General features: G+C 33.8%; 1 protein-coding gene across 2 annotated transcripts; it reads left to right on the top strand.

Annotated features, from left to right (window-relative positions):
* The first annotated feature begins 12350 nt into the window (after positions 1-12350).
* Positions 12351-18209, top strand: LOC110808338 (ENTH/VHS family protein). Of its 2 annotated transcripts, none has more exons than XM_022033817.2 (11): positions 12351-12706; positions 12800-12940; positions 13610-13857; positions 14375-14530; positions 14711-14867; positions 15015-15157; positions 15320-15355; positions 16166-16960; positions 17057-17172; positions 17299-17432; positions 17531-18209. In XM_022033817.2, exons 2-8 carry the CDS (start codon positions 12865-12867, stop codon positions 16943-16945), a joined length of 1596 nt encoding a protein of 531 aa, XP_021889509.2. In that variant the 5' UTR covers positions 12351-12706; positions 12800-12864; the 3' UTR covers positions 16946-16960; positions 17057-17172; positions 17299-17432; positions 17531-18209. The 2 variants fall into 2 exon arrangements, with proteins under 2 accessions (XP_021889509.2, XP_021889500.2); XM_022033808.2 differs by having other exon boundaries at positions 12794-12940.
* The last annotated feature ends 1687 nt before the right edge of the window (positions 18210-19896 follow it).

Below are 19896 nucleotides of genomic sequence, written 5' to 3'. Positions count from 1 at the left end.
GTTGCTAGGCTTGCGGATTGACATCGGCCCGCTCTTTTGCATGTCCGCGGGTTGCTAGGCTTGTGGGCTTGGTAGATGGGATCCACTTGTGTCTGCGAGCTAGCATGCCCGTTGGCTAAGAGTCTCGCGGGTGGAAATTTTCTCATTCCCACAGAATTTGCTTAAGATGTTAGGAGTGTTAGGAAATCATTTCTCAAATGAATATAATTTTTAGTTTTTAAATTAAGCAAAATAAATAAGTAAGATGAACAAAATATTTTTTAAAAAAATACTTCTTTTATTGATAATTTATAGTTGTATATAGCTGATTGTTACAAGACGATTTGGGAAGGAATGCTCACACAAGTGGCACCATCATGGTGTCATTCGTGCAACAAGCTCACTCGATTTCTCTTTCTTTCCAACTCACTCGTGTTTGCTCTCAAATGTCTTTAGTTTTCTCTCTTCGAACGAATGAAGAGAGGAAGAAGCCTTAATAGGATTGGAAGAATGAATGGGAGCTATTAGATAGCATGCAATGAAGGAAAGCCATTGATTGAGTGAATGGCCGACCATTGTAGGTACAATTTCAGTCACTAGAGGCCATGTGATGCACGAATGTTATAGCGTGATGATGACCCACAGTAGGTGGACAGTTGACCTTCAATGCTTAGATAAAAGTTGTCCCACGTGCAGTCTTCCATGTGAAGGTTGTCTCGCAGGAGGGGGATTCCACGTGCTTTCTCTCACGGGTGCATGTCCTGCGGGTAAAGCTAGTATGGGGTAGGGGATGTGGCCCACAAGACCTTGTGGTTGGTTTTCGAAAATTGGGAGAGTCCGTATATTTCTTGTGACATGTGCCAAGGGGAAAAGGAGTTGTTTCTCGTGGTAAGGGGATTTCTAAAATCCCGCAGCCGGGGGATTTCTAAAATCTACAAGTGCTTGAGGGATTTTGGGTATTTTTGAAATTTTTCATGAATGTTTTCTTTTAGATTTTAAAATAATTCTTAATGTTTTCAAAATAAAAAGATAAAAATATAACGAAATTTATAATATTCAGAATAAAACGAAATTACGGAGTTCGAGGTTATTATACTAAATACGTAACACAGTAGGTTAGAAGTAAAGAAATGATAGAGAAACATAAAATCCAAAAATAAAATTGATGTGAGCAAGAAAAATATGAGAAAGGTCAAGTTTTAACACTAACCAGAACGATGAAATTTTCTCGCATGTTTGAAACTCATTTTGAAGGTTGAAAACCTTAAGTATTTACTGGGTTTAGTGAGCTTATTTTAAGCTAGAAACAAGTAAGGATGAAGTAGTAGCTATAGTAGTAGTTTCATGAACTTTCTTGAACCAGTTTATTAACATTTTTCTTTGTGAATTCAAAGAGGAAAGTAGGTAAGTGAGACTGATAAGAAATAGGAGGACAACCCCTATCCTTAGGGTTAAAATCGTTGGGATAGGTGCTGGTTTCTTTTTTACTGCTTGATGTGATATGTGTTCGATTATTTACATTAATTGATTGTGTTTTAATTATGTTTGAATATTCTACATGTTGATTCTAATATAAATTTTTCATGGATAAAAAGAAACAAATAAGGAATATGAAAGTAAACGATGGAATTGAGCTAATTAATTTTGTGCGCTAATTTAAAAGATAGGAAAACAAAAATTTCGCATATGATTCAGAAATTGGATAAATTAATAAATAAATGGTTAAACTGGAAGGATTAATTTTTAAATTAGTAGTATAGTTACGGCCCAATGCTCGACATGAGACGCAATTCCTGCTCATGTCATTTTTATGTAGTAGGTTCACAAAATATATACATGCATAGATAAAAAAATATAATACAACCTAGCATTCCATGTGATATGTACAATAACTATATATACAAAACATTAGGTCAGAATTTAGAGTCTAATAGAATAAAATAAAACTTCTCGAATATGCACAAAATTTACAAAAATAAGAACCTTTTTTACAAATTCTACTTGTCTGGCAGTGGTGTTGGTTCTTCATTCTTCTCTGAAAAATATCAGGGTAAAATTTAATGAGTTTCACCAATTCAATAAATATTTATGTCCTCTCAACTCAGATAAGATTTCATGCAAAACACACAATATGAGACAAATGCAATAGTGATGTCTCAATGCAAAATTCATTTATTATTTTGACAATTTCACGTGTTTCTGATCGAATTTCTCAATTCTCTCAAATATCATAAATAATCTTCAAATATATATCTACATACTCTCGAAAGAACATAGATACACTTGAATATCAATCATAATCTCAAAACATAACCACATAACCACATATACATAGAAGGTCACATATACACTCGAAAGAACATTTCTAAGGTTTCATCATGCAATGCATTTATGTCTTAATTGAGGAAATGCGAAATGGATCCCCCCATCGCATGGATAACAGACACACACAAATCTTACAATTGCCACAACAGATACATTTGTTAGGTGACCCATACTCACAAATACTTATCCACGTCTAGATTAGGTTTCAGACTCTATCCATGTGCAGGTTCACCATGCCCGCTGAACTTCAGCCACACACACACACTCTCCTCCTCGATTTAGACTAAACGAGAAGGTATTCAGGGTCCCTACCCTATTCACTCCTATCCTCTCAATCCAAAATTCTTATCTACTTACTTCTTATTCTGTTTTTCTCTGAATTTTATTTAATTGATCATTTCACAACCTCAATTATTTCTTTCCCTTTCTATTTTTACCTTTTCATTTTATTTTTTTTTTCTTTTTCAATTTTTCACTTAATTGAGAATTTTTTAAATTTGCAATTTCATATTTCATCAGTCCAAATAACTCTCAGTTCATTGGATTTACTTTCTAGTTTCGTCTCCTCATAGGGTTTCAATTGCTTAGGTTTACTAATCATAATTTAGGTTCTATTTTTTCATCGAAAATTGGGTCAATGTCCGTTTAAATATCAAAATTCATAATTTTTATGAAATGAATGCACTTTTTAAAATTCAAACCTAGTTGAGATTTAGAAATACTTACATTCCTATGCATCTTCCCGGATATGCCTGAATGTCTAAATATTTTTATATCCCAACATAAATTAATTAAAATATTTCGAAATACTAAAAATTAATTTAATCAAATTACGGGTTCCAATGACCATCCAACAAAATACCCAAAATTTTTGGGATCTATACCTCGAAAATATTTCAACTTCCCGTTCGACGAATCGAATTTCTATTTTTCAAGAAAGACTTTTTAGCTTCCCAAACGGCGAATCAAAATCCCAAAAGCTGATTCTGGCCTCCATTCCTGCGGAAGACCCTTCAACTTCCATGGTGGCTGGGTTTTCCCCATTTTTTAGGAAACTTCCTTGATTCCTACGCAGGTGGGTGGCCCGACCGAGCTCGCGCGGCTAGCCTGACATTGTCCCTCTCCACAACTGCTCAAACCACCACCAAAACATGAAAACAGAATGATTTTACCTTCAGTGCGAGCGATTCAGTCTCATCTTGGCTCCTCGTGGTCTTCTCTTGGTCACCCCACGACGTTTTAGCTTGTTTGAGATTTAGATGGTGATTTCTCAAACCTACAAACCGAATAGTAAGCAAAATAAAAGAATATAACGGAATAGGAAGAGAAGAACAAAAAAAAGGATGAAATTACCTTTACTCGTGTCGGTCTCTGCCTTCGTACGACATTTCGACCGTTTTCCTTCCTTTCTTCTTCCCTTCGACTTCAAACTCCACCATTCACCACCTCTGCCACTCTCGTCTCTTCTCTTCTTCCCCTTGCAGCAACCATTCTTGGCTCTCTCTTCCTTCTCCGCTTGGCCACGCCTCTTTCTTCATTTTCTCTTTTTTTTTCTCCTTTCCCTTCTTTCTTTCTGGCCTCTCTCTTCTTTTCCTCTCTCTTAGCTTCCCCCGTGACAACCTTCTTCTTTCTTCTCTCCCCGATCATTTCTATCTCTTCTCCTTCTCTCTTTTTTGACTACTCTTTAAAATGAAGAGAAAACTCTAATCTCTTTCCCTTTTATACCCGTTCTCCACAGCCGTTAGATCTCACAAGCTTGATCTAAGTCCTCAATTTTTTTTTAAATCTCCTCCATCCAATCTCTTCTAGTGGTCCGATCTGGGTCATCCATTTTTCTGATTTCCTTTGCCCCCTTCCACTTCCCCTTATTTATGTTTTTCCTCCATTTTTCTCATATGTTTTCTTTAAATCCTAATTCTAATTTTATTGTTATTTTTTTATTTACATTTTTTATCTTTTTTTTCTCTTTTTTTTTAGGTGGATATTACAATTCTTCATTCCTTATAAAAATTTGGTCCTTCAAATTTGATATATCTCTAAAGCAAGTGAGAAAATTGAGTTCATATCGAATCTTCAGTCTCCCAAGTAGCTTCCGTTGGCGAATGATGTTGCCAGAGTACCTTGACCATCAGAATAGTCTTATTCCTCAATATCCACTCCTGTTTGTCCAATATATCTATGGATATTTTTTGATATAATATATCTTCCTCAATAAGAATCTCCTCATACTGAATTATATATGATGGATCAGGATGGTATTTACGTAAGATGGACACATGAAATACATCATGGACATTAGCTAACTCTAGTGGCAATGCCAATCGGTAAGCAGTCGTTTCAATTCTCTCCAGTATTTTGAACGGTCCAATGAAGTGAGGGCTTAATTTGCCTTTCCTTCTAAATCTCATAAGGCCCTTCATTGGTGATACCTTCAAGAACACATATGGAAATTGATGAATGGATATGTCATGAAATTTTTACTAAGTGGTGTTCTGAAAACAATGTGGAAATATATTGACACTTTTGATTTTTCAAAAGAGAACCCAAATTTCATCACACTAAGAAATAAAAGGAATTAATTAAATAAATGATAAAAAAAAATATGATTAGATCATAAAGAGGAATGGGTAATAAACATATATAATTATGAACAATTAGTGGTGACATAATTGGGATTAATGAGCAAAATTGTAAATTGAAATCTTAAGATGAGTAGAAATGAAATAGGCTAATAACTATAATTTGGGAATATTAAATATTATGAAGGTAAATGAAGTAATCGAGGAATGACATTATAATCAAATGATGATAAAGAGGAAATGATAAAAGGGATATTAAAAAAAAAGAATAAACAAGCAAAATAACGGAGAGGTTATTCCAAGATAAAAATAGAAAGTTTAATTAAAAAATATATATTAGTATAAAACCAAGTAAAAAGTGGATCTTAAGAATTGTTAAGGAAGTAGATAAAGAAATTAACAAAAAAAAATGAAAATGTGAATTAAAGGTTAAGTGAAAGAATATGAAGTTCACTGACTAAGCTATCCAAAAACAATGTTTTGTATAAAAATGAAAGGTAAAAGTGAAGAAAAATACCGGATTTGCACAAGTAGTGTTGGGTGATGATGGAAGGCACGGAAGCAGGTGAACGGAGAGAGAAGATCTTTATGGGAGTGGCTGAATGATGTATGTGCGTGTTTGCCTATAAAATAGCCAAAAACGAGTGCAAGAAAACATAGGAAAAATGGAAGCTTTTGGTGTGCCTCAGGGTAGTAGAGAGGAGAGCATGTAGGGTTTTTTGGGGAAAAAGACAGGTTTAAATACCTGTTTTGTCTCCAAGCTCACTTGAGCTTGAACGCACTGAATCACTCTTTAGTGAAATGGTGCATTATGGTGTAGGCCAGGTCAGCCTGTTTTCATACAGGCCCGATAACATCCCCCCTCAAGATAGAAAATAGATGTTTTCTACTCCCATCTTGATCATATGCTCCTTGAGAAGCCAACTAGATGGAGTTTTAGTGAAAATATCTGCTAGTTGCTATTTGTTGCTCACATGCCTCATAATTATACTCCCTTCTTGTACTTTGTCTCTAACTAAATGACAATCTACGTCAATGTGCTTGGATATTTCATGAAATACAAGATTAGCAGCTATATGTATGGCAGTGTTGTTATCACAATATAGGTCTGTTGCTTCAAAATTACACACTTTAACGTCATCAAGCAAGTACCTTATCCAAGTTAGCTCACATCACTCACTAGTCATGGCTCTATATTCTGCCTCTGTCGAAGATCTAGAAATTATTTGTTGTTTCTTAGATTTCTAAGATATCAATGAATTTCCTAGAAGAACACAATATCTTGTAACAGACTTTCTTGTGTCTGGGAATCCCGCCCAACCACTGTCAGTATAAGCATTTAATTTTAACTCATATGTATTTGAGTAAAATAAACCTTGACCTAGTGTACCCTTAACATATCTTAGGACTTTGTATGTAGCCCTTAAGTGACAGTCTCTAGGACTCTCTATGAATTGGCTTAGAACTTAAACATAGTAAGCTAGACCAAGTCTTGTTAATATGAGGTACATCAACCTTTCAATCAACCTCTTGTATATCGTTGGATCTAGTACTAGCTCTCCTTTATCCTTTAAAAGTTTAATATTCTGGTCTAGGGGGAGCGATTTGGTTTTACTTCCTAGAACCCCTACATCTTTCAAAAGGTCTAGGGCATATTTCCTCTGGCATATATGAACCCCTCTCTTTGACCTAACAACTTCAGTGCAAAAGAAATACTTTAAATTTCCTAAATCTCTAATTTTAAATTTGTTATCAAATGTTATCTTTAGTTCTTTAATAACAGATTCATCATTACCTGCCACAATAATGTCATTAATATATACAAGTAGTACGGTAAAGCTCTCACCATTGGTCCTCACGAATAAATTGTAGTTGACCTTAGATTGCTTGAATCCTTATTGAGTAATAAACTCAGAAAATTTGACATACCATTGTCTGGATGCTTGCTTAAGTCCATACAAGCTTTTTTGAAGTCTATATACTTTCCCTTCTCTCTTTTTAGGATGCTTAGGAGGAAGCTCCATGTACACTTCCTCATTTAAATCTCCTTGTAAAAAAGGCGTTATTGATATCTAACTGTTGAAGGTGTCATACTCTGATTGCAGCTAGAGCCAATAATACTCTTACGGAGATGATTTTGACCATATGTAAGAATGTTTTGTGATATTCTAGACCTTCTCTTTGAATGAAGCACTTAGCAACAAGTCTAGCTTTGTGTCTTTCAATGGTCCCATCTACTTTGAATTTTACTTTATAAACCTACTTACATCCTATTTCTCTCTTCCCTGCCGATAAATCAATTACTTTTCAAGTCTTGTTTTTTTCAAAAGCTTTGAGTTTGTTTTCCAAGGTATTTCTCCAGTTTGGGTACTTGCTGGCCTCCTTATATGAACTTGGTTTATTATGGGGTACTACAACAAGTATGTACTTCTTGTGTCCCCCCATAAGTCTACTGTATGCAACTGTGCTTGACAGGGGAATGACACCACCATTGTAGACTTTGGGATCAGACAAATCTATGTAATCGTTGTTCCCTTGAATCTGATCACATATATAGTCCATTGAGTACTCTGGTGTCCTTTTTATCCTCATTGATTTTTTCCTTAGAATTTCATCATCATTCATATGATCTTCTCTTCTTTCTCTTTTCCCATCAATCATTTCTTGATTGTTAGATATTTCTTCTATTCGTGTGAGGTCCCTAACCTCCATATTTGGGCTATCTTGACCCATCACTTGGTCCTTGGTGTTGTCTTGTACAAAAGTATTTGATTCTAGTTCGTCTATCAATATATTTCTAGACTCATGTATAGTTTGGATATCTTTTATACACTTCTTTTCTTTATGAGAAAATACTTTTTGATGAAATATTATATTTTTATAAATAATAACCTCACTAGTCTCTTCATCTATCAATTTATATCCCTTTATACCAAAAGGATACCCTATGAACGCACATCTTCTTGCTCTTACATCGAATTTTTGTCTCTCACTCAATAAAGTAGATGCGAAGGCTAGACACCCAAATACTTTCAGGTGACTATAATTTAGTTTCTTGCCATGTAGAATCTCAAAAGGTGTCTTCCCACCTAACATAGATGAAGGTGTTCTGTTAATTAAATATATAGTAGTAAGAACAAAATCACTCTAATACTTGGTGTCCATTCTACTTTAGAATTTTAATGCTCTTGCAATATTGAGTATTTGTTGATGTTTTCTCTTTACTCTTCCATTATGTTGTGGAGTTTTTACACAACTCTTTTGATGCATGATTCCCTTCTCATCATAGAATCTCTTCATTTCAAATTCTCTTCCGTTATCAATTCTAATCACTCTTACTTTTCTATCAAATTGAGTCTCAACAAAAGTGCAAAAATATTGTAAATGTGAATTTGTTTCAGCCTTACTTTGCATCATATATACCCAAGTACATCTAGTAAAATTATCAATAATCATTAAAAATATCTAAGCCCATCATAAGAAATTTCATTACAAGGTCCCCAAATGTCATAATGTATTAAATCAAGACATTGTTCTGCTTTATTACTACTATAAAAAAATGAAAGTTTATGTATTTTTGCTAATGGGCATACATAACATAACTTAGGGTCTTTGTTTGCTAACATATCAAAATCAAAACTAGATTTAAATGAAGGGTGTCCACGTCTATGGTGCCACATATTAAAGTCTCTCTCCACTTTACTAGAGCTTTGTAGTGTCATTCCTACAAAGATTTGTGACTTATATCTTTTGAATCCTTAGGCTGTCTAAGCTGATATAGTCCAACCTTAATCTCACCCATCCCAAGTGTCTTCCAGGTCAAAAAGTCCTAGATGATATAATATTGTTGTAAAAAAATTAAGCAAGATTTAATATCCTATATTAACCTTCTTGCAAATATTAAATTAAATAAAAATGAAGGCACACACAACACATTATTTAATACAAGCTTATCACTTAATTTTACTACCCCTACATGAGATACATCCACACTTTCTCTGTTCGATAATATAACTTTAGATATAACATTTGATGTTATCTCAGTATATAATTTTGGTGTGTGTACTATGTGATATGAGGCTCCAGTATCAATTATCCAAGTTGTGTGTGTTAATATTTCTATCTATTATGCATACATTAAAACAAGAAAACATATTAGAGAATATAGTGAGTTTCTAATCCTAAGTTTGCTCTGAAGTTGTTTATACCATACTGACAGTAGCTTGACTTTGTTAAATGAAGGTCATAAGTTGGTAGAGTTGATCCTTTATTAATAAATTGTATTCTTTTCCCTTGAGTTCAGTTTGTGCATCAATAAAGGATACTTGATTAACAGTGGGTTATCTAATCTTGTTTTGGGTCCTTTGTCCCTTTGTTTGGTTCTTATCTCTATAACATAGCTCAACCGTATGTCCTGGCAGATTGTAATTGGTGCATACAAGTCTATTTGGATTAGTCTTAAAGCATGCTTTCAAAGAACATCCAATCTCCTTGCAATAGGTACAATAATATACTTCTCCTTGTTTGGGCTAATCATTCGTTATGGTTTGTTGGCCTCTTTTATACTGAAAGCCATGCCCCGATTAGTGACAGATTTTAAAGAAATTTCTCTCATTTTTCCCTCTTTTTAGATGATAGAAAATGTCTCGTTCAAACTAGAAAGAGGCTTCCTTGCCAAGATTCGGGATGTCAAGTTGTTATATGACTCATTAAGTCCCATTAAAAACCTCATTGTGTGATCCCTCTCCTGGTACCCAATAATCAGTTTAAGTCCCCCACATGTGCATATGGGAATGGATTCATAATTTACGAGTTCATCAATCAAAAATCTAAGCTTTGAAAAATAAGTCCGTATTGGCTCTTGGTTTTGCGTGAGTGCAGATATCGATTGCTTAGTTTGATACACCCTAGCTGCATTTTGTTCAGAATGTTTTTGTTTCAGTTCATGCCATAGTTGATGTGTTGTTTGAGTATAAAATGTATCCGTCTTAATATTAGGTGAGAGTGTATTATGTATCCAAATAATCTCCATATTATTGCACTGTTTACAATATATTCTCAATGGATCCGCTAGATCCGTAGGTTGTGTTAGGGTTCTATCTATAAACCCTATTTTATTCTATATACTCAATGCTCGTTCCATGAAAATTGTTCATATGTAATAGTTATTATCATTAAGCAATTTTGGGACAAGAACCATCGTAGAATTCAATGATTTATCAAGATAATACGGGTCGTTGACATTTGAGGGGTCTAGGTTTGTTATGGACAAATTCCTAAAGTTTGGGTTCTGGTTCCAGTGCTTTGGTAGGAATTTTAACTCTCCATTCCTAATATGCTCTGATACCATGAAAGAAAATGAAGTTCATTGACTAAGCTATCCAAAAACAATGTTTTTGTATAAAAATAACAAGCAAAAGTGCAAGAAAATGTTGAATTTGCATAAAAATGTTTTTTGTATAAAAATAACAATGTTTTGTATAAAAATAATAGGTAAAAGTGAAAAAAAAAGATGTCAGATTTGTGCAGGCAGTGTTTTGTGATGGCGGAAGGTGCAGAAGCGGGTGATCGGATAGAGAAGCTCTTCATGGGAGTGGCTGAATGATGTGTGTATGTGTTTACTTGCAAAACAACCAGAAAAGAGTGCAAGAAAACATAGGAAAAATGAAAGCTTTTGGTGTGCGTTGGCAGTAGCTGAGAGGAGAGCAAGTAGGGTTTCTTGGGAAAAAAGACGAGTTTAAATACCCATTATGTCCCCAAGCTCACTTGAGTTCGAACGCACCGAATCACTTTTTAGTGAAACGGTGCATTTTAGTGTGGGCCGAATCAGTCTGTTTTCATACAGGCTCGATAACATTAAGAGTTGTAAATGAGAGACAAATTAAGGAAGAGTAACTAAAAAAGAAAAGTAACATAAGAGTAAGATGAGGTTACATAAAGAGAGCTAGGAAGAAAAGGATATATGTTGTAAAAGACTTAAAAAAAAAAAGAAATTAAACAGAAGATTTAACGAGCTTAATAAGATAATGTTAGAGATTTTAAGAAATAAACAAGAAGAATAAGAGATAATTTGATTATTAGTCATAAATATACAAAAGGAATTATTCAAAGGAAAACGACAAGCATTGCTAATTAAATAGGGATTAGGTTTACTTTAATTAGATAATAGTTACAAAACCAAAGCTTAGAGTTAAAATGAGTCAAAATGATTAAAGAAAGGATTTAAAGATACTTAAATAAATATGTAATCCAATGTGAAGGTAAATGTGTAAATATAATTGTGTATAAGTGTGTTTGTTAAAAAGTGAATTACGTGCGTTAGATGGGTAAATAAAGCATAAGTGAGAATAATAAGGTGTAATAAATGTGAAATAAATAAATATTCTTTAAATAAGAAAGGAAAAAGAGTGAAAACTAAAGCATAAGTGAGAATAAGGTGTAATAAATGTGAAATAAATAAATATTCTTTAAATAAGAAAGGAAAAAGAGTGAAATATAAGAAATGAGTTTAAATTAGGATAATAAAGCTAAGAACCACATAAGGTAAACACATAAATTAACAAAGAATAGAAAATTTAAAATATGATTAGATAAGATGTAATAAATCTTTTGAAAAATGCAGTAAGAATATAGGAAAGAGAACTAAGTGATGGAAATAAATAAGGGAAACCTAAGTAAAGATAATTATAGAAAAACAATATTATGAAGTTTTCAACAGTTTAAAACTCAATATTTTTTTTGATAATTGCATTCATTTAGTTATTATGGTATGATTGTATGTAGTTGTACCTCTATTAATAGATTACTATCTCACATTTAATAAGAAAGTGAATCTCACCTAAATTTACAGTGACAATTTATAAAATAGGAGAACCCAAAACAAGTTCTAACCCATTGAGGGATATAAGCAAGAGATCCAAGCTAGAATTTAGTGAAATATGTGTCTAAAGGTATTTTATTCATATTTTATTTAATCTGATACTTTAAATTTGATATATAAAATCTTATATTATTATTGTAACTAATGAACTGTAAAGGATGGACTGTACAACCGCGACATATTTTTAAAATTATGTGTGACTATGTTTCTACTCATGATAGTGGTACTGAGACGTCATATGCTTATTACTAATGATGTATTTGATATTATTAACCAATGTCTATGGATAAAAAAATATATATATGTTTCTATTATTAGTTTGCTCTTTTGCAGTGTTGTTAAAACCTAATGCTCATATATATATACATAACAAATTACGCATACATCTGTCTCATGGTGTTTTGTATGTTGTTAAAATTGAAAAATAGTGTATAGACCAATTTAAGTTTTTTTAATGGTAGATGATTTTTTTGACATCTAATAGTAGACAATTATCCACCCCCAACCAGGACAGATAATGACAAAAGAGCGGGTAAGAACTTTTAATTTATTTTTTATTAAAAAAAAAAACAAAAACAAAAACAAAACTCCTTCCTGCAGCAACTCGGCATCTCCTTCTCTCCTCTCTCCATAACCTTTTCCTCTCTTTTGAAACGTCTCTCTCTTTCACTACAGAATCATTTCTAGAGCCTATTGGAATCCATTTCAGAACCCTGATAAATCTATCTCATAACCCACCTCTCTTAATTTCCCCGCCCCTCGTCCTTTCAATTTAAGTTATTTCCACCATTTTAGGGCTTCTTACCTCCAGACCAGCAGCGTATTCGCTTTCTTCCGTCCTCCGCATTCGCTCAACTTTGAAGACTGCAGTTCCTGCTGTTGCAACTGAGTGTTTTCTTTCTTCAATTTTCGGAATATAACGCCCAAATCTTGATCAGTTTAGGTTGCTTATCCGTTTTCAACTTTGTGTTCTTGTACATTTATCTGAACCACGTTTATACTTTTAAGAGAGCTTCTTCTTCTTTTAAAGTTACAGCTGCTTAGGGTTTTTCGTTATTTGTTTTTTGGGGTGGATGCTGGGAGGCATTGTTTGGCGGTGGGATGAATAGTGTGTTCAGCGAACAAATACTGGCAGACAAACTCTCCAAGCTCAATAGCACTCAACAGTGTATTGAAAGTATCCTTTCTTTGCAAGTTCTGGAAACATTGATTGGTTCTTTTTTTTTTCCTTATTGGTTTATTTTATTGATTAGGACGCCTTCATTTCCTTTTATGGCTATTTTAAATTGTTGAGTGGTTCGAACAAAAATTTGTTATATGTTCATGTTGTGATGCTTTGCCTGAATGTGGTTGCTGCGCTCAGGAGGTAAATGATGATTAAGAAGGTCTAAATTGTTGTCCTGCAAGTTATGCTTTTTTGAGTATCTGGTTGAGTGTTGATGGCTCCCGTATTAGTCTTATGTTTGCCTTCCTTCTCCGTTGTCTGTTGAGTAACAGTGAGGTAGAACCACTGATTATATACCAGTTGTAAGATGTGTCATCTTTGATAGCAAGATTCTACTTCAGATGGGTACTTCTGCTTCTATGATAACAACGGGTGAATAACCAGTTTGGAAGTTTATTCTGTTTGATATTCACAATGATTAGATCAACAATGATAATGCTATTGTTCTTGGTTTTTCCCTTTGTAATTTGTTATGGAAAATCGTTTCTTAAAGTATAGTGTTTCGCAGTTGTTTTCATTATAAAAAAAATCTATATTTTTTCTATTAAAGAATTTGTTCATGGAATGGTAGTGAACACAGTTGATTCTGTATAGAATGTTTATCTTGACCTTTTTATCTAGCACTCTCACATTGGTGTATATTTCATCGAAGCAAAGCTGAACTGGTTGTTGCAACATGGGATAAGCAGTTCCACAGTTCACAAATGGTTCAAAAAGTTCCTCTTTTGTATCTTGCAAATGACATCTTGCAGAATAGCAGGCGTAAAGGAAATGAATTTGTTGCTGAATTTTGGAAAGTTCTTCCAGCTGCTCTCAAAGATGTTGCTATGAAGGGTGATGATCATGGGAAGAAAGTGGTGTCTAGATTGGTAATTTCTTTTCTTTTTTGTTTGTCTGGGTTACCTGAGTTAAAAGAATGATGTAATTACACGTGTTTCATTTTTCTTCCTTCATAACTAAAATTGGATGTAAAGTAACATAATTTTAATTGTGATTTAGTTTATTTTTTGGAATTTGATGGTGGTCTACACTGTTGCTTTTTCCTTTTACTTTTTGGGAGTTCAATTTGGTAGTATTCTAAATTATTGTTGATTTATATGTCTACTTACCAATTCCAACAAACTGTCGGAACTCGACTGTTAGTGCATGCATTTGTCTGTTGACTTGTTGTTAGTGCATGCATTTGTCTGTTGACTTGTGTTAACCCTTCGATGTTTAGTGGCGCAGCAGAAAAACACTATATTTCAAGAAATGGAGCATGCTGTAAAATTTGTGTTTGTTGATTCATAGATATTGTTTGCACACAGAATCTTATATGCTATATGCTTTCTTACCTTACATTATGTGAGGATTCTTTTGGTAATCTTATAGTTGAAAATTTATTAGGTTAATATATGGGAAGAACGGAGGGTATTTGGATCCCATGCGATTAGCCTAAAGGATGTGATGCTTGGCGAAGAAGCAGTGCCCCCCCTTGAATTCAGCAGAAAACGTTCACGCTCTGTTAGAATTATGAAACGAGATTCACGGTCAATTAGAACGGTTAGAATCCTAGACTTCATTTCTTTAGTTTACTCATTCTCTAGCATCGATTGTTTTGGAAATTAAGTATTTTTTTTTTTGGAGATAGAAAGAAATTAAGTGTTGTATTTAATATTCTTCATTTTTCTTTGTTTCCTCATTGCGTGTTGGTTATGAGTATTATGATTTCCTTGAAACCAGAAATTGACCATTGGAGGTGCGGCTGAAAAAATTATATCGGCATTTCACTTGGTGCTAAGTGAATATCCCAATGAAGAGGCAGAGATGAGTAAATGCAAGTCTGCAGTTAATCGTATTAGAAAGATCGAGAAGAATATTGACATTGCCTATACTAGTGGTAATGTTAATCATTCCTTAGCTTAAAGGAAAAGAGAGGTTTTCTTTGCAATGTGTATTAAAATGGTTGTTATGGTTGTTTTCTTTCATTATTCAAGTTTCATGATATAATTTTCCATCTGTTGATATCTGAAGCTATTTTTTTCAGCACAAGAGCCAAAATGCAAACCTTTAACAAAAGAACTAGAAGAAGAAGAGAATCTTTTGAAACAGTGTATTGAGAAACTTAAATCAGTTGAAGCTAGTAGACTAGCACTTATATCTCAGCTGAAGGAAGCCCTTCATGAGCAGGTAACTGGTTGGTCAATTGATTATCATGATTGCATATAAATCTATGCTCTTCTACCGCTAGCCAGACTGCTAGTTTATTTAACTATTTCACGTGCTTCCGAGTTTTGGAAGATTGATTTTAAAAGATATTTCATGTTCTTACTTTCTGAAACACTCTTTTAGGAATCCGAACTGGAGAACATTCGAACTCAAATGCAGGTATTATTCGTATTTCCCTTCATTTAGTATGTGGAAAATAGGCAGTCATCTAAAAAATTCATTTGTCTGTGTTCATGATGTACTTTTGGTTTTTTTGGTGTTATGTGCATACTACTGAATCCAATCATGATAACTTGCTCTCAACAATTGAGAGTTGCCAGCATTGATGCTGTTATTTGGCATGCAACTTAGCGAAAATGAGAATTTAAGATTGAAAATTGAATAATACTTTAGCTTGTTGACTTTTTGAGTAATGGCTGAACTTTACTCATTTTGGCTGCTGACATTTGTTTGTTATATCTCAAAATTATGGCCTATGCTGTAACATTTGACTTCAATTGTAATAATGTTAATTTCTATGCTGATTCTTATTGGACCTATCTTTGGAGTTAAGTGGACAGTGATAGATGCTCCGGAATGTTGGCTTAGAAAATTTTTTGGAATATCTACAGGAGATCATGACATTAGATAAACTTCACTGATTGCATTAGGATCTTCTGGATTTGAAGTATCTAAATTTCCTTTTTCTTTTAAGAGAAGAATCTGAATTTATCTGTTGATAGCATATTTAGGTGAAAATACAAAAAGTAGAGATCTTTTCCTACAACTGTGTTAGCTTCCCCTTTTATTTCAATTCGCTTTTGGGTGTGGGAGGGGGAGATCTAGCTGATCTAAATGGTTAATTGTCTAGGTGAATTTGCAGGTGAAATCTATTTCGTTGACAGCCACAAAATACTTTGCTTTGCATGTGTGCTAGGATGCTAGCAGCAGTTTAACCAATATATTTATATTTACCTTATTCTATTTTAGGTAGCAGAGGCTCAGACAGATGAAGCCTGCAACATACGAGCTCGGCTCAACAATGGAGACTATTTGTCCAAACCATCTATTAAAACGGCCCTACCAATTGATACGAATTCAAAAGCTGGAGAGACACCAAAGAGGACAGCTGCTGCTATCGCAGCTGAGGTTGCTGACAAACTTGCAGCCTCTAGCTCCTCTCAGATGATCATGCATTCAGTTCTTTCCACATTTGCAGCTGAAGAGGCAAAGAATGCTGGTCTAACAAAGGGCTCCACAGTGTCCAAGTTAACATCTTCAGCCGATGATTCAGTGATGAAATCTGAGAAGTCCTTGCCAATTATGGATCTTAATGCATTTATACCAACATCATCTCTTACTGCTCCACCAAAACACTCATACCAGTCGGTTATGGTGCCACAACCAAGCATGCAGAACCAGGCTCCTAGTTCTCAAGGTCAATATCACATTCTTCCTAATACACCTTCACAGCAGTATCTGCAGCCATCAGGAGGGATCATGGCCCCTTACGTGTATGGCAGTATTCCCCCACTGCCGCCGGGGCCACCACCACCACCTCCACCTCATATGATGAATCCAATGATGCCTTTGACACAGCAGCCATTGCAAATTACTCCACAACATCCAATTGCTTCGGCACAGCAGCCACCTCCATTAGCCTATCAGCAACTAGCACCATTAACTCAGCAACCACCGGCACCACCAAATTTTCGACCACTTCAGCCACCAGGAATGGTGTATTATGGTCCGCCACACCTTTCTCAGTGACAAGACTTTTTTTAGGTAGGTAGTATAGCCAAAGGGATGTTTGTTGGAAAATCTGTCTCGAGAAACTAACAAATTCATTCGAGAAATGACTTTTTGTTTTTTTTGAGATAGGGTTTAATTAGGAGTCCAACAGTAATCATACAGGTATCATAAGATCATACAATGCTGTCAGGGAGTGACGATTTCAATTTTTTAGCCCAAATGGATCAGAAACTCTTGAGGAAAAAGTAATGACTTCTCTTCTCTTCTCTGTATATCATTTAGTTTCTATCTTTACATTTGACATGGTTTAATTAAACACAGAAATGGATGTTTTTCTTTTTTTCTTTTTTTTTTTTTTTTTTTTGTGATAGTGGTAAAGTTGGCATGCTGCTGGTAATGCCTGAACTGAGGCTCTCTGCAAAAGTATCAACTTGGCTGTATGGGTCATGTAGATGGCTTTCTCCATACATGGAAAGATTGGAAGACTTCATCCTGATGATTCCAGGTAGAAACCTTGAACCTTTTAAATGATCCTGATCTGATTATAAATGCCTCTTGACAAAATTGGTCAGCATCATGGTGGAATATTATTGTATTAAACAGATAAGGTCACCACAAAGCAGCGCCATTTTGTGGTTAGCACTATGGTTCCTCTGTTCTTTGCAAACAAATACTTCTATATGGTTTGGCTTGAATCTGTGCAAACTCTCTCTCCAAGGCTCATATTACTCAAACGAGGCATCTGGTTGTCGGTAACTCCCGAATTATTTTCTACATTTGACCTAACAACTCATTGGAGACCATACAAGACACTAACAATCCAATATGCTCCACAAATTTTCAAATGATAATAACATTGATTTTAATCCCAAATCAATTCCAGGGAACAACCTAGTTCATGAATCAGGTGAGCTGGTTACAAACATGGATTATTATTTTGGGTCAGTATTTTGATAACAATAGAATGTTGAAGGTCAAATCTTCAAGATTCATAATCCATTTTACCATTTATATGCCAAATCTTCGCCTGTCATCTATATATCTATATATATATATATATATACATATTTAAAGTTCATAAAAAAAAAAAAAATAGATTTCTCTAACATCAGAACAGTTCATATGTGTTTCCGGACCTCTCAACTCTACAGTCCAACAAGCCAAAAAAAGGACCAAGGACCAAGGACTAGACCGGTGATTTACTTGAAAGTTATTAATGGGGCAACTAGTTAAAAGAAAAATTAAAAAGTAAAAAAAAAAAAAAAAAAAAAAAACAATACAACTACAATAAATGGGTAATTATAATAAGGATAAAATCAAGGACAAAATTTAAAACAATTTATAGTTCATTGTTATTTTATTTGTATTACTCTTTTAAAAAAATGATATGTCGGTAATAGAAAATAATGTTATCAGGAAGCCACACGCATTAAAAATGAAAATTTACAATAACAGAAGTTAAATATTAAACAAAGGGATTGTATTCTTGATTGTTTCTTCTTCGGTTGTTGCCAAGTTGGTAGACCATTAAATGAAAAGTTATTTCTATTTGATGGATTAAACTTATAAATAATTGGATTACATCTTGATTGTTCCCGAATTATAAATTTATAAGACATTTATTTGGTTAAACTTGATGGATGAACAGTTTGAATTGAAGTCTAGATAATTTACTGTTGAATTTAGTGAGTCTTTAAGATGCAAGGATTTCGAAGGTTAATTTTTTTTCTTGATCAGTTTATTAAAAACTGAATATGTAACAAATTTACCATTAAAATCTTCTGCAACAATTCCGATCATCACGAAATTCGCTGTTCTCAAGTTGTAGGCAATAGCCTGTATTATTTTAGAAAAGAATTAATTAGACATTAATAAACTTTGAATAGCTATAATGGTTTTTCCATTTATACTTCCAAGGCTATAGAGCTCTCTCTCTCTCTCTCTCTATATATATATATATATATACATACAAAGAAATTTGTCTAATTACAGTAATTTAATAAATAAAAAAAATTTAATTATAAATATACAATTAGAATCTCTAAATATTAAGAGTCATACTACAAATATGAGAATTGATTGGTTATAAATCTGGTTGTAAATCTGTAAATTTATTACTTATAAATCTATAAATTTATTACTTGCAAATCTGTAAATTTATTCCTCTTGATATTCTCCCTCAAATTGATGGTGTTGGTCAACCAACATCAATTTACTCACAAGATATGCATGTTGTGCAGAAGGCATGACTTTTGTAAATAGATCAGCAATTCAATCATGAGAGGAGATGTGAACAAGATAAAGAATTTATCATGAACAAGTTCACAGATGTAATGACAATCTACTTTGATATGTTTCGTCCGCTTATGAATCATAGGATTAATGGCAATGCTAATTGCACTAGTGTTGTTTCCAAAGAGTGTGATCAGTTGAGGACAATTAACATCAAGCTCTTTGAAAAGCTGTTGGAGCCATACAATTTCAGAACTTATAGATGACATGAACCGATATTCAGCTTCTATGGAAGATTTTGAGACCCATTCTTGCTCTTACACTTATAAGAGATTGGAGAATCACTTAAGAAAATACACCATCCTATAGTAGAATGTCGAGTATCAACACACCCAACATAATCTACATTTGTATAAACAGTGAGAATGAGTGATATATTAGATGAAAAGTATAGCCCACCATCATAAGTACCTTTCAAATAACGAAGAATACAATGAAGAGCTAAAAGATGATATCGTCTAGGTTGAGAAACAAACTTACTCACAACTTGGACAGTAAACGAGATATCAGGACGTGTGATAGTTAAATAAATTAGACTGCCTATCAAGCGTCAGTATATAATGGATCTGAGATAAGTGCACCATCATCTCTTTTTAGTTTCAAATGTTGTTATATTGGAGTGGCACAAATTTTATTATCATTAAGATCGACCAGCTTGAGTAAATCTTCGATGTACT

Source organism: Carica papaya, chromosome 6, assembly GCF_054855325.1.
Source record: "Carica papaya isolate Zhongbai chromosome 6, ASM5485532v1, whole genome shotgun sequence".
Taxonomy (NCBI): domain Eukaryota; kingdom Viridiplantae; phylum Streptophyta; class Magnoliopsida; order Brassicales; family Caricaceae; genus Carica; species Carica papaya.
The sequence above is the reverse complement of the archived record's forward strand: the minus strand, read 5'-3'. Positions and strand labels throughout refer to the sequence as shown.